This window comes from Parasteatoda tepidariorum, chromosome 3 (assembly GCF_043381705.1).
Source record: "Parasteatoda tepidariorum isolate YZ-2023 chromosome 3, CAS_Ptep_4.0, whole genome shotgun sequence".
Classification (NCBI taxonomy): Eukaryota; Metazoa; Arthropoda; class Arachnida; order Araneae; family Theridiidae; genus Parasteatoda; species Parasteatoda tepidariorum.
The window spans coordinates 43,589,585-43,616,358 of record NC_092206.1 but is presented as its reverse complement, the minus strand read 5'-3'; the positions used below and the strand labels follow the sequence as shown (position 1 = coordinate 43,616,358).

Sequence of the window (26,774 nt, the reverse complement as noted above, 5' to 3'; positions counted from 1 at the left end):
GGGTTCCAGGTTCTCTCCAAATCAAACAACGCCTACTATCTTTTTGGAGGCTAAATCTGAACTCATATGTGGAGAGAGCAACCCTCCATTGGTCCGGTGGACATGTTTCTACATCCACCTCAAATGTTCCCTTCTATGGCATGACGAAATTGGCCCACAAATGGCTAGTCGCCTAGCTTACGTACCACGTTCGTGAAGCTTTCTACGCATAGAAGACGTTGACATCAATTTTACGGTTGCTGCACTAAGAGAGGATTTGAACTGACTCGTGGTTCTATTCCTTCGTGCACAAAATGATATATATCGGTCATCAACATTTAGCCATCTTTGGAGGAACCTTCTGAATGACGAACCTGTGGTTAGAAAATGAAACCAGAGTCTCTGAACCACAGAAGGACTCACATTGAGCCATTTGACAGCTTCTGTATTTGACTTTGTCCTGTCTTTAGCCTTCCAATAGATCACTATCTAAGTTCTTCAGAGAATTGATGGGTGGAGGTTATTGCTACAAATTGACTATCTCGAACTTCTAAGTTTAGAAACACAGCAAAATTTGCCGGCTTGCGATCAAATGTGCAATTTTATTCTCATTGCAGATGACGTCCTTCCATTGCAGTAATTTATACTGACTAATTTATATATCACGCTAATTTATATATCGCAGTTTTAATTAAAAACTCTTATTTGACAACATATTCAAATTTTATCGGGATTGTCTTATTTTTGGGAGAGTTATCGCTATTTCTATAATTTTTTCCATAATTTATGATAACCATTGTATATATACCACCTTCTCAGTAAATTTTCGCAGTTTGTGGAAACTATGTTACGTTTTCATCTCCAGTTGCATGACAAATTAGCCTTCGTTTTATGTTCAAACGAAAAGTGCTCAATTTTGTGGGTGGGACTACAAAAGCGGGGGAGTCATCCCCTCTACCAAGAATCAAAATTGTGATGGCATGTATACAGATAATCTTCAGGGATGTTTCCCAGACTGTTGGCAATGGCCAATCTGAGTAGCTCTAGTGCAACGTAAAGAAAGTGCTACTACAGCACGAAAAAAATAGGGATTATAAAGTTGCAAACTAAAAAACAAGGTTTTTAAGCTAGATGAATAAATTCTTAATTTATTTTATAATTGCAACTTCAGACTATTTGTAATCATTGTTTGTAATATGATACATTATGTCATGAATGAATATGCTTTCTTACATAGTTAAGTAAGCACTTTTGATTCGCTTTTTTTTCTTCAATTAGCTGATAAACTTAATCAAACAAATGCCCCCAAGAGGCTAGCGTGGACGTATCCACAATAGCCTCATGACTGCTATGATTATGCAAATTTTAACAAAGCTCTCGCGGATCTTATGAAAATTTAATATTCGTATTAAACTCACTTTAACGCAAAAAGGAATTTCCTTTTTTAAGATGTAACTTGAGCATTTAGGTATCTAATTTGGATACGGCCCGAATATGCATGTTTTTTTTAGCTAAATAATATTTAATGGTGGTCACAGAAATGTATGAAATAAGCATTGTTACCAGGGCTCGAAAAACCGCCCGTCCGCCCGTCCTCGGCGGTCAAAAATTCTCCGCGGACAACAAATTTCTCGAAACCAGCGTCCGCGAGGACGGCCATTTTTCCGTTAATGTTCGTGATACATTTTCAATTTTTGTTATCTTACAAGAGTCTAGCGCCTTACTTCTAAAATGACTCTCCAATCTAGAAATACAGCAACATATGGTGGAATTGATGTTTTCTCTGTCTGGGAGTCCTGCAGCGGTTTGAAAGGGGCTTTTCAGCAATAAACTTAGATAAAAACACATTACTTACTGGTCTTAAACAAGAAGCGTTAAACGGATTTATGAACATCTACCTAAATGGAAAACCTCTCTCAGATTTCTGTGCAGAAACCTCTGTAAATCCTTGGCTTGATTGTAGAACTGGCAAACATCATATTTGATTCATTTAAAAAACGCAGTACCATCGGATAAATCGACATGATAATTGGCAGATAACTTAACCGTTGTTATTTAAATTATTTCATCAAAGAAATAAATTAATTCATAATAGAAATACTAGGTTTTACTATTAGTAACCTAGTATTTATTTTATTACCGTATAATGCAATCCTAGTATTGTAATCCTAGTAACTACTAATTCATTGTGCAATTTATATAAATGCTTGTAATAAATGAGAGAAAATTATATTTTTATTTATTTAGAAGCGACGGGTTAGTTTCAAAGGAGGACGGGTACATTGTTGGACAAGCAGTCCTTGGGGACGGGTAAAATTTTTGAGTTTTTTCGAGGCTTGATTGTTACTATAACTAATTTTGACATGTGGCCATCGTTCTTAAGGTACTTCTAAGTTGAGACTCTTGTAAAACAGAATGTTTTTCATCGATGCGTAATAAGATTTTGCTAATTAATTGACCCCTACCTTTCTCTCTCTCTCTCAAAAAGAAAAAAAGAACACCATAGTTTTTTCAGTTATCAACTAAATAAAATAAGGTTTTTCAAGCATCTTTTACTTGAATGCTGTTTTTGTTCTGTTAGGAATTTTTGAAGAACTGAATGACAAAATTAAAATCAATAAAAGCTATGTACAATGAAAAAAATATTGCAGGAGAAAAAAAACTGAATTAATAAAATAAATGTTATTTTATTTTTACCTCAGTCAGTTGCAAAATTTAGAAGTTTTCACGCAAAAGAGAAGAAAAATTTTATTTCGAAAAATTCCGATTAAAAATTTAAGAAAGTTTATTTTATACATGCATGCAAAGATACAAAAAGTGCAGTAGCTTTCTTAATTACATGAATTTTAATTTATAACTTCAAGACAATTTTTTCAAAAGCAAACTTTGACTACTTGCTGATCTTTTTCTTTCAAATTTGAAGTCATGAATAATAAAGTAATTTTAAAGCAGTAGTATTAAAAATAAAGTTGAAAAAAGTTGCAAAAATATCTAACTATAATAAAAAGTGTTGCAAACAAAAGCAACACTTAATGCATTATGAATGTGTTCTTATTATCGAAGCAGTTAAAGCGTATGTGGCTAATGTAAATAGCTACTGGAAAAGGTAGAAGGGTGAAGCAGATTTGAATAAGCCTGATTTATGCATGCCACGAGTATGATGCCTCATCATGCCCAACGAGAATTGTAACATTAATGAGTCTGGAAGGAACTGTGAGGAGTATAACGTTTAATTCTGAGTAATTTCTCATCAGATAAAGCTATCTAAATATACTATTAATTGCTAATATTTTTGAGTATAAATTTATAATTTAGAAAAAAACATGAGAGAGAATATAATTGAAAATCTTAGAGAAAGAAGGTTCCAGTTAAATTTAAGCGTTTAAAAACATCAGTAATGGAAAATATAGCAACTGCAGGAAGCTGTTATCGGTCTGGAAGAAAAAGTTAAGTTTTCGATATTTATTTTCCTGACAACTAAGAGATGTACAGTGCGCCGGGAATAAAAACAGACCATCCTGAATAACTTTTGATCAAATGATGGGATCTTCACATTCTAGGACTCGTTCTTAATGGTTCGAGAGGATAACCACAAATATGCAAATTAATAAGGTGAAGACGATATTTTAAATTGCGAATTCACACACAAAAACGTACCTTCTCTGAATAAACATATCTTTTTTCAATAGATTTCAGATCCCAAAAATATAGGGGATGGCCACAATCTGCGAAAGATGGTATCCCAAGTTTGGTCAGGAGAGAGACCCAAAGTTTGGACCTCTTAATGTTAATTTTACTTTTTGTGTGTTTCACCATATCTCGTGAACTTCTTAAGCGAAAAAGTTTTGCACACTGCTATGAAATTCGTTTATCCAAAGATAATACCGCACAAAAAATAACATTTAATAGATATTTAATATTTTTGTGTTTTAGGGTACACAATTTACGTCATTTTAAAATATGAGAAATACGTCATTTTACAGGGCAAAATACAAAATTTGAGCAAAATCAGTGGAATAATTCATGAGAAATTCTTTACTTCTCGACTTCTTTAAATTTCGATTTCTCAGGAATTGTTCCACTGATTTCGCTCAAATTTTGTATTTTTCTATGTAAAATTACATAATTACATTACATGATGTAAAAAATTTTGTACCTTCGAATTTAAATTTTTTCGACTATTACTTAATAAAATAATAAAAAATACTAACTATTTACTAATACTTATTTTTTTTAATGGAATTATCTTTAGATAACGAATTTTATGAAAGTGTACAAAATTTTTTCTACTCGCTAGAAAAGTTCTCGAGATAAATTCTCTTAACCAAACTATTGACACCACATTTCCCAGATTGCGGCTGTCCCCTATATTTTTGGAATCAGAAATCTAAATCCGTTGAAAAAAAGGTATGTTTATTCGAGAAAGTGTGTTTTGGGGTTTAATTCCGTGACTTAAAATATCGTTTGCTCAAATTAGTTTGCATATTTGAGGTTACCCCTTCGAACCATTAAGAATGAGTCCTTGAACGTGAGGATCCAATTATTAAATCAAAAGTTATCCAGGGTCTGTCTGCTTTTTTTTTGACGCACAGTACATCGCTGCCTGCCCCAAGGAACATACATTATGGCTCGCCTTCAAATCAACTTTATATTTTAAGCAATTAAAAGAAACAAAAGAACAAAGCTTAAAAGCTTTTTTTTTTAAAATGTCGCTTCAATTCCTCTAAATTTATTAATCAAATAGTGTGTTTTAATGTAATGATTTTACAATCTTGCTATCTGAGTATCTACTTCCATAAAAACTTCTTTTACTTTCCAAATAAAGTCAGATTCACTTTAGTTAAAATTAAATTTTCAGTTTCTTTCATGTGTCGATTACAGTATGGCTGTCGCGACGATCAAACTAGCCAAACCTACAAGCTCCCATAATTTTAAAGTACTTTCATCACACCGAGCAAAATAGTCACCATGATTGCTATCACTATGTTATATTGTCGTCCCGGAGGGACAAGGCACCGAGTTCGATCTTCAGAACTCGAAGAAAATGAAAAACCCTATAGATGTAACATAAGCTTTAATTTACTATTTCTGTATCTTCTAGAAGTTTCTAGAATGTTCTAATTTATCATTTCCCGTTCCGTTATTTATTCCTATAAAAGACCAGGTGTTTCAAGTTACTTTGTTCCTTGTACGTTTGAAGGTTTTCAATAAATCTCTTCAACTTTCTGGACAGATTCATATTCATTCTACGTGACAATATGAATTAAGAGGTGACACAATTCTATTTTAAAAATATGGCGACAAGTGGAAAAAGTGGCCATTTATAGTTACTACAGAGGTCTAGATACTCTGAAAACAATGAAGTATGGATAACATATTTTTGATGTTGGAATTATGATTTGAATAGTGCATTGCTTACAACAACAAAAATCATAAGTTGCAAAGCAAATAGTTTCTATGGGTATTCTTTCACTATCAATGCTAATTTAAAACCATTATTAGTTTTACTGTGTGGAGATCATTCAAAATAATGTTTCCTAATTCGCACAAGGAGATTTGTTTTTTTAACTGTATTTTCAAACTGACAAGGAACTGCGATGACTGGAGAAAGTTTCTAGTTTGTAGTTAATACTAACAACTTAAAACAAAGCAATGCATAAAAACTGCATTAGGAATTGAAGCCTAATCAGTGTCAGTTGTACTTACTACCGGTATATATTTGAATAATTTTGTTGATTGAAAATTTCGCCCCTTTCTCATTTGATTGAACTGAGATTAGTTTTTCGGTAATGCTAAAATGGTTCTCGAACCCATGTTAAACTGTTCCATGACATGATGAATCATTTCATAAGTCACAATGAATGAATTCGATCTTAGTATATACAATCCCTGTCCAAATTATTCGACGCACTGTAAGATTCTATGTAAAATCTTAATTATCAGGTGATACTACACAGCTTTATTGTTTTTCGCCACTGAAACCGGTTTGCACTTGTTTACATTCGTCTATCAATTGGTTTACATTGTAATGCGATACGTTAAAAATAAATACAAGTGGAAAGTATATACAAAATCTCTTGAATAAAGACCCGTTGCAGGTATGCTTAAATATAAAAGTAATGCATATATAATATATAATAAAAGTAATGCATATATAATATAATTTGGTCTAATTATTATATTATACTAATACTAGTGGGCTGCGCCCCCTGCTCGCTAACGCTCGCCAACCCCCGAAAATTGGTACGCAATCTCATATGGTTTGATTCGCAAACCAAGCTCGCTTTGCTCGCTACTAACTTAGGAACATTGCAAATGCACAAAATTCCAAGAATTCAAAACAATCATTCAAATCCATATAACAATTTTTTTTTTAAAAATTACATCTTTTTAGTAAATACTAAGTCATTAAAATAAATTTAAATTTCAGTTTCCATTTTTAAAAGCGGTATATGTTGATCCACCTCAGCTAGATTTGGCATGTGACATTTTTAGCGGCATTCATTGGTCGAATTTCTAGCGTTGCCATTCGGGGAGTTGTAATGAAGCTTTTTTTTGTCTCCGTGTAAGAGAAATATATATATAGATAATACCTGATATAATAAATATTCTATATTTATGTAATATATTGTCCAATTTACCCAATCGTTGAATTTATATTATATATCGTCTAATTTAACAAATTGATACACGAACGCGAACAAGTGCAAATCGGTTTCAGTAGCGTAAAAACAGTAAAGCTGTATAGTATCCCCTGATAATTAAGATTTTACATAGAATCTATAGTGCGTCGATATATTCGTCGATATCTATAGTGCGTCGAATAATTTGTTAAGGAACTGTATGTTAGGATATATTTACAAAAAAATATTTAGTAATTATTTTGAATACATATTCTTCAAATTTGACAGAATTGAAAAAAAAAAGTTAAATTATATCTTATCTCAACTAAAATTCCTTTTTCTTTTCTTTAGTGCTTCCCAAACAAAAATGCAAGTGACATATCTTTCTCCATGTAATTAAAAATATACTGTTCCCAACAATTTCTGCTTAGAATAACATTTTCAGCATATATTTAATGAAGGAGTTTTGACTTAAAATAAATTTAGATAGCAAATATAAACTTACCATTGTTATTTTCATATCCCCAATTATGGTCATCATCAGCTCCTCGCTTTACGAGTTCATGTAAACCAGCTCCTAAAATAAGAATTTTAAATGTTCAAGTAATAATGTACGTTTACGTAATAAAAGCACACTTAAACAACTTTCAACGTATTTTACAATTCTTCAATTTATGAATATTCTTAAAATCATCTCATTTAATCTTATCTCTTATAATCTTCTGCATGTCATCCTGTAGATCTAAAAATCTAATATTTTCATTTTTGAAATGTTTCTGATTGCCCTTTTACTACTGTAGGATTTCATTTCTACTACTAAAAATGATGTATTTTCTTGCCCCCTTGTTAATCTTGTCATCCTGTATTGTCTCAATTTATCTGTTTGAGAAGGGATTTACGATTACCACGGGATTTGGCGAGTGTTGGCAGGTGGCCGGAATAATCCCTAAGAGGAATGAGACACTTTGGGATTATTCCGTCAACCATTTTATCCAAACCCGATATTATCGCCAAAAGGTAACTTCTGCGCCAGTAACCGTGACGTATCTACAGTTTGTCTACGGTCAGAAATCCCCCCACTACAAAGTCTGAGGCCGTCTGCTGCTATGGAAACAAGAATAGAGCATTTCAGGGAGGGTAATTTAGGGCTAGCACAGTAGACGGAAGAAAAAGATTCCATTTTTCTCGCTGCCCCGACACAAAACCTGTCCTAAGCAATGACCCGACACCCTCACTTGAAATAGTTATACCTCGATTCCAAAGTCACCGCCACGGTTCCAGACGAATGTCAAGGGGAGTTCTTACGTTAGACAAACTATAGTCAACATCATGCGACCTTGAATACGCGAGTTAGTTTTCTTTAGCTTGTTGAAATATACTGTTTTTTTCACTCCGCTGCAAAATGATTCGAATTTCGGATTTGCCTAGCACCGAAGAGTGTGCAGTGGCATATTTTCAAGAGTATGGAATTATTTCTTCTAAGAAAATGTGCATTAATGGCCACGATATGGCGTTGTATATCAAAACTGATAAGCAATGGCTGTGCAATGTAAAGGGATGCGAAATTATTTTGTAAAAACTAGTGCCAAACCTAAAAACTAGCGCCATAGGTATCGGCAAGAGTTGGCAGGTCGTCGGGATAATACTAAAGAACCTAATTTCACTCTTGTATATTCTCGTCAGTGTACATTATAATATTACGCAAGAATAAATTCTGATGTGGAAAATTTAATGAATATCTCAATATAACTCGGAAAAGAAAATAGTTTAAAACCGTTTCCCACCGTTCTCGGTGCATTGTTATTGAATAGAAAAATTTATAGATTGGATTCTAAATTGACAAAAAAGAACCAATAATTTTTTACTACCACCAACATAAAATTAATAAAAGTTGCTTACCTGTAAATTTAGTTTTCTCTTAAAGTTTTTTTTCACACTATTCTATTTTGATTATAGATAAATTTAGAACACATTTGTTAAAGTTATCTTTGAACCATTATACTAATTAGAATAAAATTTTTTTGTCATTTATTTTTATTTTTATTAAATTGTAAAGTAATAATCGTGGCAATCTTTTTTCAAATAAATCAAAGAATTGAATCTAAATGTGGTGTTTTATTATAATACTATAAAGTAAATATGGAATTACCTTATTACGCAACATTTCATGATAAAAATATTGAGTTATTTCCTTACAATGATTAAACGGCAAATAAGTCATGCTATGTTCAGTCAACACATGTAATAGAAATAATAATTACGATGTAATTTTTTAAAAATTGCAAAGAAATATTTGAAATATTCTAGTGCTAAATTAATTTTTTTGGAGAAAAATAAACGAGCAATGAGTAAAAAACGAGTAACGGGCAAACAACGAGTAAATGACGAGTTCTTATGGTAACTAAAAATTAAATCAAAATTTCGGAAACAGATTTGGGGAATGAATTGTAATGGTAATAGAACAAAATATTTAGGTTTAAATTTTATCCTAACTGAATCGAATACTAAATAAGGGAAACAAAGTATGTATGAATGGAATAAAATATTTTAATATTGTTTAATTGAATAAATTTTGATTTTGATTTATAAAGTTATTTATCTAAAAAAAAGCAATAAATGACTGCAACACAATTATGAATATTTGTATTCGGCTGCTTCAAGGAGGAGAAACTCTTACTTATGATTGATTTGTAAGGAATAGTTTAAAAAATACCATCCTTTTTTTCCTTCTAACTAAAAAAATTTTTTTTTTTAACATTTTTAAATATCTCTGTTACATATACTTGTTGTAAATACTTACAAATAAAAAATCTTTCACTATTATTTAATTGTATAGATAAAATGTTTAACTATTTACTACTCTTAAGTAACTGCTAAATACCATCCTTACCAGATTGTATAATGATTTCTTTTTCTGTTAACTGCTCGTGACTTTTAAAATCTTATGCGAAGTATTGTATAGAAAATTTGTTTACGAATTTTTTTAAAGTTATTTAAGTTAGTTTACTATTTTTTTTAAATACCTTCATAGCTGTTTTAGTGAGAATTTGTAAATAATAAGAATAATATTACATAAATGTTGTTAATAAATATATTTTTAAAGAAATGACAATAAATTTAAGTTATAATAATTTTGCTATAAATATAATTTGTTTATAACTAATTAATGAACAGTAATGCTCAATTTATAAATAATAATTTATAAACTATAATTCAAAAACAATAATACTAAATTAAATTATTATAAATTAATTATAAGTAGTTAATGAAATTTACTAATTAATATTAGTAACAAATTAATAAATATTAGTTATTGTTAGCAATGAATATAAAATAATGTTTAGCATAAATAAATAATAGCTATTTTATTGTATGTAATTATGTCACGGGAAAATGATTTAATAATGGTTATTAGGGTGAAAATATCGATTCTGATATTTAAATGCATTTTATGACGCAGCTACCAAAAAGAAGGTGAATAACATGAAACTATGCATTTGAACTTGACTTTGACTAAAGCTTTAGTTTGGAACCCAACCTTATGTCAATACAGCTACCAGTAAAAAAGTGATGACCTTTTTGAGAGTTGGTGGGTGCTTTACTTTCAATATGAATCATAAAACCTGAATGCAGGAAGTCTTTATTTAACTGAATTTTAGCTCTTATCTTAAATTAATGGAAAAGTAAAGCATATATTTCTAATAAAATACTATTTCTAATAAATCTAATAAAGCATCTTATTTCCTAATAAAATAAGATTAATGTTTGACATATTTACTTCTAATTCAAGGTAAAAATAATATACAGTTGCCAAATTAATATACAATAAATTAATATGCAAATTAAAAACTAATGTGTCTGAAAGGAGACCAACTGAAATGTATGAGATTCCCCTCTTTACAAAAGAAATTTCACGAAAACAGTTTTTTTACTTAGCACCTAAATTATATAATAAATTACCATTTCAGTTGCAAAACATCAAAATATATTCTTCTTTTAAGCGTGCTTTATTTCAATTTGTGATGAACATTGACGATTTAGATCTCTATTTTTCACTTTAAAGGAAGCATTTGATTTTTTATACCAGTCTTGTGCCAATCCAAATGAATTTCTTATGTTACCTTTGCTATTTTTTATTTATTTATTTATTTATTTTATATATATAGTTTTATGCATTTTTTTTGTTTTCTATTATTACAGTGTTCAACAACATATAACGTCTTATGATGAGCAAAATAATTTATGATTGTAATACCCCCCCTTTTTTTTCTGTTTTAAATTTATTGTATTACTTTTCTTTGTCGCCTGGACAAGATTTTCCTCTTGACGACGAATATATATTCTTTGTATTTATGTGTTTTTGTTCTCAATAAAGTTATATTTGTTTTTTTAAAAAAAAAAAAAAAGGGGGGGGGGAATTTTTTTTTTATTAGACGCATTTTAAGATTCTATGTAAAATCTTAATTATTAGGTGACACTATACACCTTTATGGTTATCACGCCGCTGAAACTGGTTTGCATTTGTTTAGTTTTTTGTATCAATTTGTGAACATTGTAATGCAATACGTTAAAAATAAATACAAAAAGGAAGTACATAAAAATCCCCTGAATAAAAACCCATTACATGCGTGTTTAACTTTAAAAGTATTGCATGTAAACTCGTGCAAAACATGTAATTAATAAAAGACTACAGTGCTCATAATAATTTGGTCTAATTATTATAATATACTAATATAATATCTGATATAATAAATATTCTACAAGGAGGCTTCGCACCCTGCTCGCTGGCGCTCGCCAACTCCCGGAACTGCTTCCGCAGTTCATTTCGGATTGCAATCCGATGCTCGCTTTGCTCGCTCATTGGATACGTTCTTAAAGCCTAGCTTTTGTATACTTATTTTGAATACTGAAGCTCCGAAAACTTTTCACTGCGGAAAATTCTAAACCTGTACATTTCAATATTAATTTGAAATTGCAAACATTTAGAATTCGGTGAGAATCGAAGACAAATGTTAATGTGTTTAAGTATTGAGTTCATAACTTCTTGATTATGTGGATAAATACGAAAAAAAGTTTAGAGATTTGTACAAAACGTTTACAATTAAAAATGAAAACTGTTGCCAATGCGAGAAAAGAAATATCATCGGTTTTATTGAAACATACGTACGTATTAGCGTTTTATATAATATAGATGTTTATATAATATATTGTCTAATTTATCCAATTGATACACGAACGTAAGGAAGTGCAAACCGGTTTAAGCCGAGTAAAAACAATAAAGCTGTATAGTTTCAACTGATATTTAAGATTTTACATAGAATCTTATAGTGCGTCTAATAATTTGGCCAGAGACTGCATAGTTTTCTATGCACTTGAGAAATAGAACTGAAAATAAGTCAAGAATAGCAGCGTTGGCACGAAATAAATTAGATTTTATTTCATTCCAAAAGGAATGAAAGTATTTGTATCTAAACAAAATGTAGTCTTGAAGTGTTCTTCATGATGTTGTAACAACTACCATTATATGATTCATTTGTTTTCAAGAAAATTGATTGTTGATAAGCTGACAGTCATAAGTCATCGCCTCTAGTCATTTTGACGTTTATTATTATTATTGTAATAAAAAAGTGCTTATACATAAACAATGGTAAATATAGTTAAATCAAGCATAAAAATAACAGAAGTAATTGGAAAATGTTGGAAACATTTGTAAATACTATAATTAAAAAAAGTTTGAAAGCTTTATATTATAAAAAAACTACAAAGCATAATTACACGGTTCTTGAATTTGAATTGTCAGGTAGTTCAAGGCGTCTGGTTTTTGCAATTCATAGGCGTGATTAAAAAATAATACATGCTTTTAAAAGATTTAAAGAAGAAGTATATTGAAGATAAAAAAAGTCAAACATATTCTATTCGAAATTTTGGATGGTACTAATATCAATCAAATTAAATACAACTACTGCACTAAAAAGGTACAAAGTTGTCATTGCGTAATATTATGCATCTAAACTTCGATTGCTTCATACACTGAAAAAAGGAAGGTCAAAACTACATAACTATGTTAGAATTTAAAAAGCTACTGGCTCTATGGAAACACCAAAAAGCACGGTAATTTTTAGCGGAGAGCTTTGGTAATGATTTTGGTAAAATTAATGATCAATTATTGTTTCATAATTTGTGTTGAAATTCGGGAAATGTGGTAGAATTCGGTAAATTTTTCTGATACTTTAAAGTGTGTCTTAAAAATCGTTTATTCAGTTAAATTTACTTATCAGTTTCGTATTTGTTACTAAATGTGTGGTAATTAGAACTATAATTTTTTTAATAAAATGATACAGAATGATTAAATACCATATATTCTGGCTTTATTACTAGAAATGTTTTTTACTAGTAATGTCTTTATTATACAGCACGGTAGTTTCATCAGATTTTTTTTTCTCCGTGTGTTATTGTTCAAGTTGAATAGAAACATGCTTAATTTAGCACCTTAATAAGACTTCAGTAAATGTGTTTGACATTATGGTTTAACGCAGGTTATATATTTAGTAGATGGTTGGCTTTGGGATTGTATTACGCAGAAAAAGGCATAGTAATTACTGTATTGTTTCTTTGAAACTATTTTACTGGTAATTAAGCATTTGTGCTAAGCTAAAGTTATATGATAAATATGCACAGTTGACTTGAATTTGGTGACCAACAAAAATTACTCTGAACATAGAAGGACTGAGCCATGTGATAGAAAGTTTCTCAAATAAATTTGCAATGTAATTTTTAGAACGGAAGCATTTATATCATATTAAAATTAAATGAATTTTGGAAATTATCTTGTATAAAATATTTAAGCCTTGTCAAATGATTAAAAAGTGCCCTTTTAAAAGTTTTTAATTATTTAGCAATTGATTTCGAACAATATTTTAGAAAATGATTTTATATTTCGATTGAAACTTGTTAAAGTGGCTTGTTACGTGGCATTTTAAATGCCCCAAGATTGTAATTACACTCTTGCGAAAATCGGCGCAAAAGTTAACCGTAACATTGATTGCTTGCACCTTAAAAGAATTATAGAATAACAATAAAATAATAATAAGAGTTATCATTATAATTATAATATATAGTTATCATATATTATTATAATTATCATATATCATTATTATTGTAATTACCATATTTTATTATCAGATTTTATCACCATACATTCAAAAAATATAATAAATATTATCATATATTATGTTTTTTTTTCGTATCATGTCGGGTAGAAAAAAATTTCGAAACAGAGCTATAAAAGTACATAGAACCATAATACGGTGCAAATGGACTCTAACCTTAATGTTTTATTAGAGCCACTATAAAACTCAGTGGTTAAGGTACTACCATTATGAAGAACTGGATACTGAACCCCGGTGGCGGTTTGAAGTCAACCAGCGACTGATTATCGATGATTACCAGGGTGTCTGAGAAGTAAAGGTAGTCGGTGTGCAATGCTGACACCATTGCAACGATCATGTCGTTAGTTACGAAACTGTGGAGCCTTAATCCTAAGTCTTGTTTTTAATGAAGTGTTGAATTAATCATTTTTCTGTTCACGTAGAACAATGGTATCTTGACATCAAGTCTAAGAAGAACGATATTTGTTTAACTTTCAAAGTTGCACCACATTATTGAGTTTCAGTAAATTTCAAGATGAAATCAGTAGCTATGTTAAAAGATACAAAGAATAGTTAAGAATAATATTTCTATAGACTATTAGTAACCTTTGGGGTTATTATTTTTTTTAAAAAGTCCTATTCCTTTCCTGTTTAAGGGGAATAATTTTTAGATTGTATTACTATTCGATATAATACTAACTTATAAAAAATCAGTAAATTTTAAAGAAGATGGAAATAAATTTATTTCACGCATTCAAATATTTTCTTAGTATTCATTCATAATTCTTGTTCCAGCATAATTTTAAGAAAATAATCGAAATTTCTAGTATATACATTTCTAAAATCGGGAAATAAACTAGAATTTATAGGCACTAAATTATACGGAAAAAAAATCTCTAATGAATTGATCTGCATTAAACATGGTTTTAAACCAATTCATAGTTAAATAAAACTTATTTAACCGAGCAACTTAAACTAAACATCATGTAACGAATCTTTTAATCTTCGCATAACTAAAATATAAAAGATTTCGAAATAGATAACAAAAGACGGATGTTAAGAAGGTCTGTCTTAAACTTGAGTATAAAAGTGCTTCATCTTTTAGTATACAATGCCACGGTAATCAACCGTGACCAGGTAGTTTCATGCACACTTCTTTGTCTGGTAATTTGCTCTTCTTAAGACGATGTTAGACTTATGTTCAATTCTTGAGGGACATTTACATTCTTCAATGCCGATTTGTTGAATGTGAAAAGTAACTGAGCTCTTTTAAATTGTCTCTATCGTAGTAGACACAATGAAAGAGTTTTATTCTCATCCGGGTTGTTGATATATATAGCTAATATTATATAATAATGCATATTATAATAATATTATTGATATTATTAATAANTCAATATATATATATATATAACAAAGTAAATAAATATAAAAAACCACTAAGAAAATGAAGGAAAACGATAAGTTTCAAATGCGGATATAATCGTGTGGGCTGATGAAAAGAATATATCTTTCATTTTCCGAATTTTTAAAATTTGTTTTATCCTTCCCTCCCCCCCAGTTGTTTTTTTATTTTACTATTATTTTCTTCCTCCCCCCTTTCTTTCATATGTCTCTAATTTTCCGTTGTAGAGTGACTATTGCAAGGTTTTTATTTATTTAAACGAACTTAATTGATTGAATTAATAAATATTAAAATTTTCATACATAGATACGTCGTAATATAACTTTATATTTTATTTTATAACTAGCGTTGAGCAGTAGAGTAATTTGTGGGTTTGCGACTATTGATGTTCAACTCCATAACCTTGTAATTTTGAACCGAACCTAGAAGAGAAGAAAACTCTTGGATTAAGCATTTGGATAAGCTATCTTTCGTCAAAGAATTTTTCATAGAATTCATACGTATTTGCGTTACGCGAAGAGGAAAACCATGAAAACCATCCTGGATTAGTCCAATGGCAAAGAGATGCGTCCACCACTGAAGATATTTTACGTCAGCACTGCGTCCATGTGTGCTGAGCAGAATTCAAATCAACCTGCCATCGCAGTGATTCAAATGCTTGTCGCCTCCTGAACGATTTGAAAATACGTATGGTTAATCATTTTATTGTCACAAATCTTTCATATACTCAATGTTTATAGTTATTAAATGGGTATTGAATTAAATTTTTTTTTTTGGAAATTAAACTTATTTCACTTTTCAAAAAATAGTCAAATTGCATGAATCTAAAAAATTCGATTATACATAATTCTAATCCATTTTAATTTAGTTTTTGCTTATTTGAATTGTGCCTTTCCATTAAAGATTAAATTGTTGTAAATTAGAAAAGTTCTCTTTTTACATAGTTAAATTTAACACTAATGCAACAATATTTTGAAGCTTCCAGCAGTTTTATTTCATGATAAACTCTATTAAAAAAAGGGGATAAAAAAAGTTTAATAATTACTTAAATGAATCGTGTTTCTTTATTATATTTCTTTTTTTTATTTATTTTTATAGGTTTTCTTTTGCTAGATAACTTAAATTTGATGTCTTTTAAGATAAACTTTTTCTATTTTTTATTAAAAAAATATTCTTGCATGCAGTAAATCTGTTAGCCTTTTTTTTCGATAAGCAAACATTTTATGGAGCAAATCGGAAATCAAATTCTATTATTTTCTGTAATTAACTTGGGAGCGTGTTTTATAGTTTCTTGGGATTTCTGCAAAAAATGTATTAAAGCTCATCTCATTATAGCCTGAGAGGTAAAATTTGACTTAATCTAATTTATTAACCATGGTAATTTTTTTACATTAATTCTTTTCTTTCTCTGAAGTAATTTGAATTCCCCCTAAAAAAGGAATTAATTGGCAGCTTAATAAAAAATTAATGATTTGCAAAAGAAATAATTTTAGTTCATTTAGAATAGTGTTAATAGGCCACAAATATGAATTTAAAGCCAACGGATGTTAAGATTGGAGTATAAAATAATATCAAACTGCAAAATATTTAAAAAAAATTCATGTTAATAAAAAATAAAATTTTTTTAATTCATTTAATTTTTTTAGTATTATTATTGTTTAGTATTATTTATTTTATAACCATATAGTCAAGGGAAAAAGTATCCTGATTTAATCCAATTTCATTGAGTAGAGAATGATAAATAAAAGCGTAAGTTTTTCAATACTTTGTTCTACATTAACAGCCTATCACTTTAAAGTCACTTAATTATATAATTTAATTTTAATTATATTATTTATTTCACCAAATATACTTGAGGTTAATAAAATGAAATAGGATTTATCACAGGCATTAATAAAAAGAAATGCTTTCTGTATTTAAGGTTAATTTTATTTCGGTTCGTTTCATTATATTACACGAATACGAAGACTTTTTTCCATCTTACACAAAATTTCCATATGTTAACATAAATGTTAAATCGTGTAACATATTAAGTTTCATTCAAAAATAAAATGAATGCTACACAGCTCCAATTGAAGCATGAAAACAATTTATGGCGATGACTATTGGCGACATTATATTGTTTTCTATGTATTTTTTCAAGAAAAAGATAAACGAAATCACTGATACGGAAAGTTATTTTTTTTCTCGGAATATTATTCAAAGCTTATTTCTGAATAAGCATTGTCACAAAACCTGATTTTAATCTGTTTTACGGAATTTCGTGCGAAATTTGGCTTCTCTTTTTCTTTATGTTCTCGGAGTGACAAAGTGACAAAGAAACACGGTGTTTTCCGTGATATTGAAGCAAATCAGTTTTTAAATTTTACACAACTGTAACAATAGGTTTTTCTACATCATTGAATTTTACCTTCACTTTTTCACTCACCTTCACATTGAATTTTACCTGCGAAAGTAAAAAAAAAATTGAAATTGTTTTTCGATTTTTATTTTTAAAAGCAATTGAAATTAAACAACTCCATATTCATGGTCAACGTGATTTTTCAAAGTTTGTTTCAAGTTATTTTGACACTAATTTGATAGATAAAAAAGAAGAAATTTTTTTTATGAAATAAATTGCATACATTATACTCATTAAAATAATATTTCTGAAAGTATGCGTGATTTAACTTTAAAAAAATGAAAGAAAAAATTAAAAATCATAGATATATTAAGGCCAAGACAAATAGGATATAATCGTTATAGGGGAGATATATCGGATAAAATAGTTATAGACACACTGTAAAAAAAAGAGTTTCTCAAAATCATGAAAAAATTGTCTAAATAGCTCTAAAACAAATATTGTCGAATCTGAAAACTCCATTTACTCATTATTGAGTATAGTACCATGCTCAAAATTGAAACAGCATATACATATGAATCAGCAAGCATATTTGAGTATATCACTATTCTTAATAATGAGTACGTGGGCTTTTTAAATTTTACTATATTTATTTTAGAGTTATTCCGACAAATTTTTACTCAATTTTTGAAAATCATTTTTTGCAGAGCAGGAATCAATAAAAATGCAAAATTTCTTGGAAATAGGACCAAATTTTAGGATCCAACATGTTATGGAATGGAAAGTGGTAGAAAAAATTAGACTATTTTTTCTTATACGTTAAATTTTGCTAAGACACTGGTTGTTTGACTTCGGTTCGTTTTTGCACCATGGTAACCGGACGTACTGGATTTGTTGACGTACTGTTTACAGACATAGGTAATTTGAATAGAATAATTACAGGCGTAGGCAACTAGGTAGATATGACTTCAATAACGTTTAACGTTGGGCCATGAAAACCATAAAACCATTTGAACCATAAAAACGGTGCAAATTTTCAAAATAGTTATAGACATAGGCGCATCTGAAGATATGAGTTCAGTTGCTAATTTCTGGGCCAGTTATTTTTCGGTTAGCGTATTTGAAACTAAGTAGTTTCACTTTAATTAGTTCTCAACTCAACTAGTTCTCGATTTTGGATATTTTTAAGATTTTTGTTCACGATCTTCTTACAAGCTTAATAATGATTAGCGATTTGAAAACAAACCAATATAATGAGTGTAGTACGATCTAAAAAAATAATAATTAACTGTCCTAATATCGCAAACTTGAACTATAAAAACAGGGCAAATTTTCTGGAAGTCAAATAAAGATTCTAAATCGAACAGTTTCCATTCATTTTGGATCATAATAACAGTGACATGTGGTTCAACTTTACTCTTTATATAAGTTTACAACATCTTTTTTAATCAAACTAAATTGAATGGGCTTATCCCGCTCCACAATTTAAAATAGTGTATAATAGTATGCTACAATACAATAATTTCAACTGCAATAGTATATTAATTGTAACTACTATTGTTACAATAATTCTAACAGATACTTTGGTTCCAAAAAATTTTTCTGCTAAGGATTCGAAACAAAGGAGCCTTATTTCAATAAAAGCTTATTTAAAGTATTTGGAATATTTTAATTAAGTATTTTGTTAACGAGTTTTCGAGAAGATTATTTCAATAATTCTTTTATTGATTGCCGACATGCTTAATCAATCCGCATCAAGGAAATGAAAGAATCAAAGAAAATGATTCTTAGAACTGTTATTTGAGGTTCTTGGTGTCAATTTTCGGAATTGCGTTGAAAGAATTCTCACTTAAGAAACAGCTGCACAAACACTTTTCTTTTTCAATTGGAAAGTGTTTTCTATGATGAACAAATACTTATCAGTTTAAAACTCGTCCGTAAAACTTAAGCGAGACTTAGTAATAAGGAAACAGTTAATATGCACTCATTTTCTCCGTGATTTTTTTTAAGCGTTCATAATCAATAGAAAACAAGTTGAATAACAGATTTAACGAACAGTAATTTCATTGTTCCTTTAATAATTTAATTGTTAAATACAGAAGCTTAATTTTTTTACGGTTATTAGAACAAATGAAACAAACTAAAAAAAAGCTTTAAAGCGAAAAAAAGCTATTGGAAAATAAACCGGAAGGAAATAATACTTTTTTTTTTAAAGAAAAAGAGAAAAAAAGCTATATTATTTTTGAAATAAGTTTCAGAATATTTTACAAAACTAAAATACTATTAACGCAAAAGAATATTTCGATTGCCTAAAAAAATCTATTATTTGCTGCAAATGGAAATCATGTTTTTTTTGAAGGTAGAAAACATGAAGCAAACTAACAGCAAACAAGTTCTTTTTTCTTTTTTTTTTCGTTAAACATTATTAAGTCGATGTTATTCGAGCCCTCCGGGTAGTTGTTTAGTTACTTTATGATTAAAGAACTTTTTCTTTTTCTGACGTTGAGTTTTCGCGCTGAGTTCATATTTCCTAGGGTGAAATGAAGCAAACAGTTTCAATTTATATAAATACTTTCGATTATTTGAGATAAGAAACATGGTGAGAAGAGTTTTCCTAATTTGTTTTAAATTGCATGTTTTTCAATTTGTAAAAATTTTGCGCATATTTATTTCATTATATTTCTTCTTTGAAAATAATTAAATGGTCATCCATAAAACTAACGAAAATAGTTTTGTTTTTTTGTATGAAATAAACACAAAATTAATTCAGAAAAAATAAACAGAATATGTTTACTTTCTGTTTTACTTATAACATAAAAAGATAAATGGTCTAAAGTGGTTTTTTCACTGTTGCCGGTGCATTGTTATGAGATAGAAAAGACATAAAAAGAGATCTATACTCCAATAATCGTAACAATCTTTTACGAATTTATAGGCTTAAAGCTAAAAAATATATGTTCTTTTACAAAATTATAAAGTTTCAATAAATATATGTGTAATTTAAATTTGGATACTTGCAACTCTAGAAGAAGTGAAGTGATTATGTCACTCGATGTGATTTAAATCAGATTTAATTGGATACCTGAAAGCATCGTCACGTGTGCGTGTCGAACTTGATTGGCTTCTGAATCGACAAATGCCACGTTTAATCTACAATGAATTCACTTGCAGAGGTCCAATAGTTAATACTAGATATCATACTGCTGCCCAATCGTTAGCATAATATTATACATTTTCGCATTTTTGAACTATGATTAACTTTTGACTACCGCTTAATATCTTCACAGTTTTTGGGTGCTTTTTAATTATTTAATTTTACACGATTCGACAGCATGCGTATTCGAAAACATAATTCAGTATCTTGATATCTTGGAATGATAGTATTTTCTGTATCTTGGCGATATTTTTAATGATTTTAAAATAAATTTATTTATTTTTACTTATTACAAGAGCAGCATATAATCTTAAAAAAAACTTCTTTTAAAATTTTAGCACGGCGTTCCGACTTCACTTTTTTTTACCGATTTCTCATCAGTGCGGGATGTTACTATAGAAACTATCATGCGCTGGCGCTAGATCGGTGGCGGGAATTTCAAAGCATTTTATTAAATAAGAGATTGAAGATTGCTCAGTATAAAACGTATCGATTAAAACTACTTTGCTAAAGTGGCAAAATTATACTATCATAAATACAGCATCCTAAAAACATTCCAATGAACTAATTATTATTTCTGAGAAATGTTCTTAAGGATGCTATTTAACGCTCTATCACCAAGAAAAACAGAAAAGCCACATTTTGAGTTTACTAAACTCCCGTCAAGGCTTTACTTTTAAGCTATACTACCTTGGGGGAAAAGATTTTCCGACCATCCAAAACAGACAAATAGCTTGCATAGTTTTTTTTTTTTAAATCACTAATTGGGCGATATTTTTTTTCCTTCATGAGAATTATCAAAACGTATGAGTAATTTTCAATAACGCACGATTTCTTTTGAGCCGAACTTTTTATTTATTAAAAGATTTTATCACAAATGCTTTTCATTTCCAAAAAAATTGTGGCTTTTATAAATATTCCCATCTGCGCCTTTTTCATAATCAGAACGCTATGGTGCAGATTAGGGATGAATAAAACTTGACCTAATAGTAATGAATAGCAATTGCGAACTCATAATAGTAAAAGACAAAAAACATTGTTTGTTAAAAGGCGTTAAATCTTATAACTGTAAAACCTTCGAAGAAGCAGCTGTAAGGCAAAAGCGTTTTCAAAAGTGAAGACTGCTAGATAAGAAAATAATAAACGCATTTTAGATGACAATGTCTACTCGAGCATGTTTATCAGTTGTACTTATTAGAAAAATTGTCGTCGACAAAACATCATTCTATTTACACGCTACAGTGCTTTTCGCTTTCTAACCACAAACCCGGTTTGTTGATGATGAAAAATGGCATTGGTTTCGCTCGGTTAAACTTTATTGTACACCGTTAAAGGGCACCAACCTAAACCCTTTGATACAACGAATGCAGATTTTTAAGGTCAGAGAGTGACACGGAGCACTTATGGTTCACGGTATGAGCGTTTGAAACTTTGTTTCTCTTAGTAGCGTTAATTATCCTTATTTATGTAGCAGGGGTGTATATTAATTTGTCAATCATTAAACTGACAGTTTCCTTCTGTTGTTATAAGGAAAAATGAATGATTGTTATAAAATTAATCATGCAGTTGACAGTATCACTTGCAGGCTCTACCCTAACGTGAAAAAACCATGCAGCCATGGCAGTCAATTGCAGATTTTCTCTTTGCTAATAATGTGAAGAAAAAAATATTTAAATAATTTGGCCACTTAAACATTTATACTGCCATTTTAAATAAAGTAAAAAAATAATGTATTTGATCATAAATAATGGGATTAATTGAAACGGGTGTTTGTTTTGTAACTATAACATTTATACCGCGAGCAAAAATGAATATATACAAGCATAAATAATGCGGTTGATAGAGGCAGACGCTTATTTTGGAACTGAAATAAGTACTATAATCAGTACCGAAAGTAAAAATGTATATGAGCATAAATAATGTATAAATAAATAATTAAAAACGTATGTGAGCATAACAATTAGTAACGTAGATGAGCATAAATAAATTGATTAATAGAACTAGATGCTTATTTCGTAACTATAATGTAAGTACTGTTATCAGTATAGAAAGAAAAAAGTAACGTATGAAGGCATAAATATGGCTGTTGATTGAGACAGACACTTGAGTATCATCTTTAATACCGAAAATAAGAAGTAACTTATAGGGGCATAAATAATGAGGTTAATAGAAACATACGCTTATTTTATAACTATAATAAGTACCATCTTCAGGACTGAAAGTAAACTGTAACTTTTATAAATATAAATAATGTAGTTAATGGAGATAGTCGTCTGTTTTGCAACTATAATAAGTACCATTATCAGTACCAAAAGTGAAAAGTAATAAAAACGTAACGATAAAAGTAACTATAAAGATGGTTAATCGAGACATATTTGTTTCGTAATTATAATAAGTACCATTATCAGAACGAAAAATAAACAGTAATGTATATGATCATAAATAATGTGGTTAATAAAGACATATTGTTTCGCAACTAAGAACTATTATCAGTACCAAAAAAAAAAGTAACGATTATGATCATAAATTATATTGTTAATCGAGACATATTTGATTCGCAATTATAATTAGTACCATGGTTAGTACCTGAAGTAAAAAGTAATGTATATGATCTTAAATTATGTGGTTAGTAGATGCATATTTGTTTCGCAACTATAATAGGTACCATTATCAGTCCCAAAAGTAAAAAGTAACGTATATGATCATAAATAATGTGTTTAATAGAGATATACGTTTGATTCGTAACTATAAGAAGAAACTACATAAGTGCCGAAACTATAAAGTAACGAATATGATCATAAATAATGTGATTGATAGAGGCAGACGCCTGTTTTGTAAGTATAACAAATATCATCTTTGGTGCTGAGATAGAGAGATAACAACTTAGAAGCACCGAAAAAATATAGTCGACAAAATACTAATTTCGATAATGTAGCAAGTATCCTGAGCAATACCATGAAAAGTTTGTGTCTCTACACTAATGATGGTAATTTGTTATTATAACAAAACAAGTGTCTGTCTGTGTTAGATATATTATATATATCCTCCTTTAGGTTGTTGTTTGAATTTATTTAAAAAAAAACATTACATTCTAAAAAAGTTTTGATTCCATTATTATGATGTTACAGACTTAGATGATATTAAACGTAATTTTTTATAATTTGTTTCATCTCCACTAAGGAAGGTTCATCGATAACTTGAACTGAATTGAACTGAAACGGTTCAAATCAGCACTTTTTTAAGGTATTTTTGGAAATGCTAAGGTAAAATTTTACCAACCCTAAAAATAGAATTAGAAGATTATAATTTTTAATTGTACCTGATTTCCAAAAGTTAAGCATAATTTATAAATGTGAAAATGTGTTAACTTTTGGTCAACAATGTATATTAGCATGTTTGTTTAACACAAAACTATTATTATAAGCTTTGCTTTGATGGAAAGTTAATTTAATAATTTTCAGGTGCATTTTTTTTAAATAAGAAAAACACCTTTTATCGAATCTGAAAAAATGCAATAACTAATTTTTAGAACATTTTAAGTGCAGTTCTGAATGTTTCTACAATTTATAACAATAATATTATTTAATAAGAATAGTTTAAATTTATTGGCTAAATTCATATTGGCCAAGTTAAGCATATTGAATAGTTTATAAGCTAAGTTATTTTTACTGTTGATTATGCAAAACTTATTCATAATATGAGGAAGTTGTCGTTATTGGAAAACGTTATGAGCTTATGATGTAAAATATAAAACCGAACTACGTAAAAGACGAATTCTCCATAACAAGAGAAGTCTTCTTTTCCAATAAATTTATGAAAATCAATGAGGCTAAAACTAAAAGGAAACCATCGATTTAAAATTCTGCGGGATCATTTCAATAATGAAACGAAAAAAGAATTTGCTTGAAAAAATTAAGTGAAATAACTACTGATAAAATATCCAACATATGTTCCATATTTGTTTATTTTATTACACTCACTTATAATCCTTAAATATTAGGAAGCAATAATGAACATAAATATAAAATTTGTTTATTTATTGCTTAATTTGTTTGCGTATAATATAAGTTTTATTCGACAATCAGCCATAAAAATGTTTTTATATAAACTTAGAAAGTTTAGTCAAAGTATATTTTATAAGCAATCGGACTTACTCCAAGTCGCATAAAAAGATAAAAAAATAATAATTATATCATAAAAAGACATTTGTCATGCACCGTTTAGGGTCTTCTCGTTGGATTGGAAAATCACGTGATATGATCATCAATAAGCATAAAAAATTCAGATATAGTTTTATGTCATCAGTATAAAGTTAATAGCATTTACAACTAAATTTTTAGCTGTAAATTATTTATTAATACCTTATTAAATGCTATATACGAGTATTATTTATTTACTATCCCTTATTCATATTATTCTTCATTATGATTACATTTCAGAGTTTGATAATTATTCAAAACAAAAGGCATTTAAACTAAAAGTATAGTTCCTTTTTTGAATTATGAAGTAACCCCATGATACTACATTAGTGTGTAAGAATATTTCGTCACCGTTTTAAAACTATTGATCTGCAATTACGTTATATTGACTTTTTTAAGAATTACGTTTACTTTAGCAAAACATTTTATATAAAACTGTGTTTAATCAATGCAGTTTAAATAGTGCATAAAAAATATTGAAATTCGAAAGTAATATTAACTTTTAGCAGTATTGCAAAATAATCCTTTTGGCAAAAAATATTTAACGTGTTTTTTTCGCAATCAAAAATCACTTAAGAATTTGAAAAAGAAATTTATGGCTGAAGTTGCAACGGAAAACCAGAGAAACTATTGGGTTTAAATTTTGTCTAAATAGAATTGGAAGCTGAATCTGTACTAATGTAATAAATATTCAGATCATTTAAGGAAATAGACTTTAATTTTGATGTAAAAATCTGTTACTGTTAAAAAAAAAATTACTGCAAAGGAATCGTGGGGGTTCGTGAGTGAAGCGAAGCAGGAAGAAGAGCTCTTTAATATTAAATTGTAGAAATACGTTTATGAATATATGCTGTTTATGAGTTCTATTATCAGTTATGTTGCTTAAAACAACTTCTTAATCTTCTAAAATCTTTATAATCAAATGTAGAAAATTAAATTATTAAATTATTGAATTAAGTTATTAAATGAAAGAATTATGAAATAAATTTATTGTAATAATAAACTTAAAGTAAGAAATTTAGCTTATGAAATAATTAAAATGAATAATACTTAACAGATTTCAAACAATGTAAAACTGTACTTTTTAAAAGCATTACATTTATAACGAAATTATCATAAGTGAATAAATATGTTAAATCTTAATTAATTTATTTAGTTTATTTAACAAATCTATGCTTACTAACAACTTTGGGCTGTAGTATAGTGGTAATTAACACAACCACAAATATATAATATTTCTCTGCAAAGTTGTTATGATAAATATTACTTCTAAAGTAAAAAATGTTCGGAATTTAAAATTTTGTTCTTACTCAAATTAGTGTTAATATTATTTTTAATTATTTTTCATTGAATTTTTCCCTTTTATTTTTAAAATATTTTTCCCAAGTTCAAGTTACTTACATTTACAAATTACATTATAAATTACATAATTTTAAAATATCTCATTAATCTACGTATATAGGGTTTGAGAAAACTTTATGAAAGAAAAATTATTGTATTTAATTCGGTTAAGCTTCACTTGACCAAATAATGGCATCGTTCTTTCATTTACATTAATTAAAACAATAATAATAATATTGAAAATCACTGAAAAAGTTTCCTTTACACAGAATGAAACATTTGAGTTTATTTTTTACTCGGATTCTCTTTCTTTCAAATACATTCTTTCTATGTCTGTTAGATGTCAGGAAGGTGCAGTTAGATAATTTCAGCACTAAATATACAATAGTTTACTGAAGAAGTAGTCCCCTGCTGAGTCTTTAAACAACGAAACTATCTAGTTTTTGGTTTGCAGCCAACTAAGAGTGACAAGAAGAAAAGAAGAAACGTCTTAAGCATTCCTTCCTCACTTTCGATTGGGATGGATTTACTCATCTTAGGCAGAAAAAACAAGCATTCTTGTAATGAAGTACAGCTTTTTTTGG

The 26,774-nt window shown here is 28.9% G+C and overlaps 1 protein-coding gene across 1 annotated transcript in view; it reads right to left on the bottom strand.

Annotated features, from left to right (window-relative positions):
* The window catches only part of LOC107448444 (carbonic anhydrase 2-like), a 136,696-nt gene that overhangs the window by 24,475 nt on the left and 85,447 nt on the right, over positions 1–26,774 (bottom strand). The window contains exon 2 of the mRNA XM_016063627.3: positions 7,108–7,179. Coding sequence (XP_015919113.1) covers positions 7,108–7,179 — 72 coding nt within the window. The remainder of the gene's footprint in view (positions 1–7,107; positions 7,180–26,774) is intronic.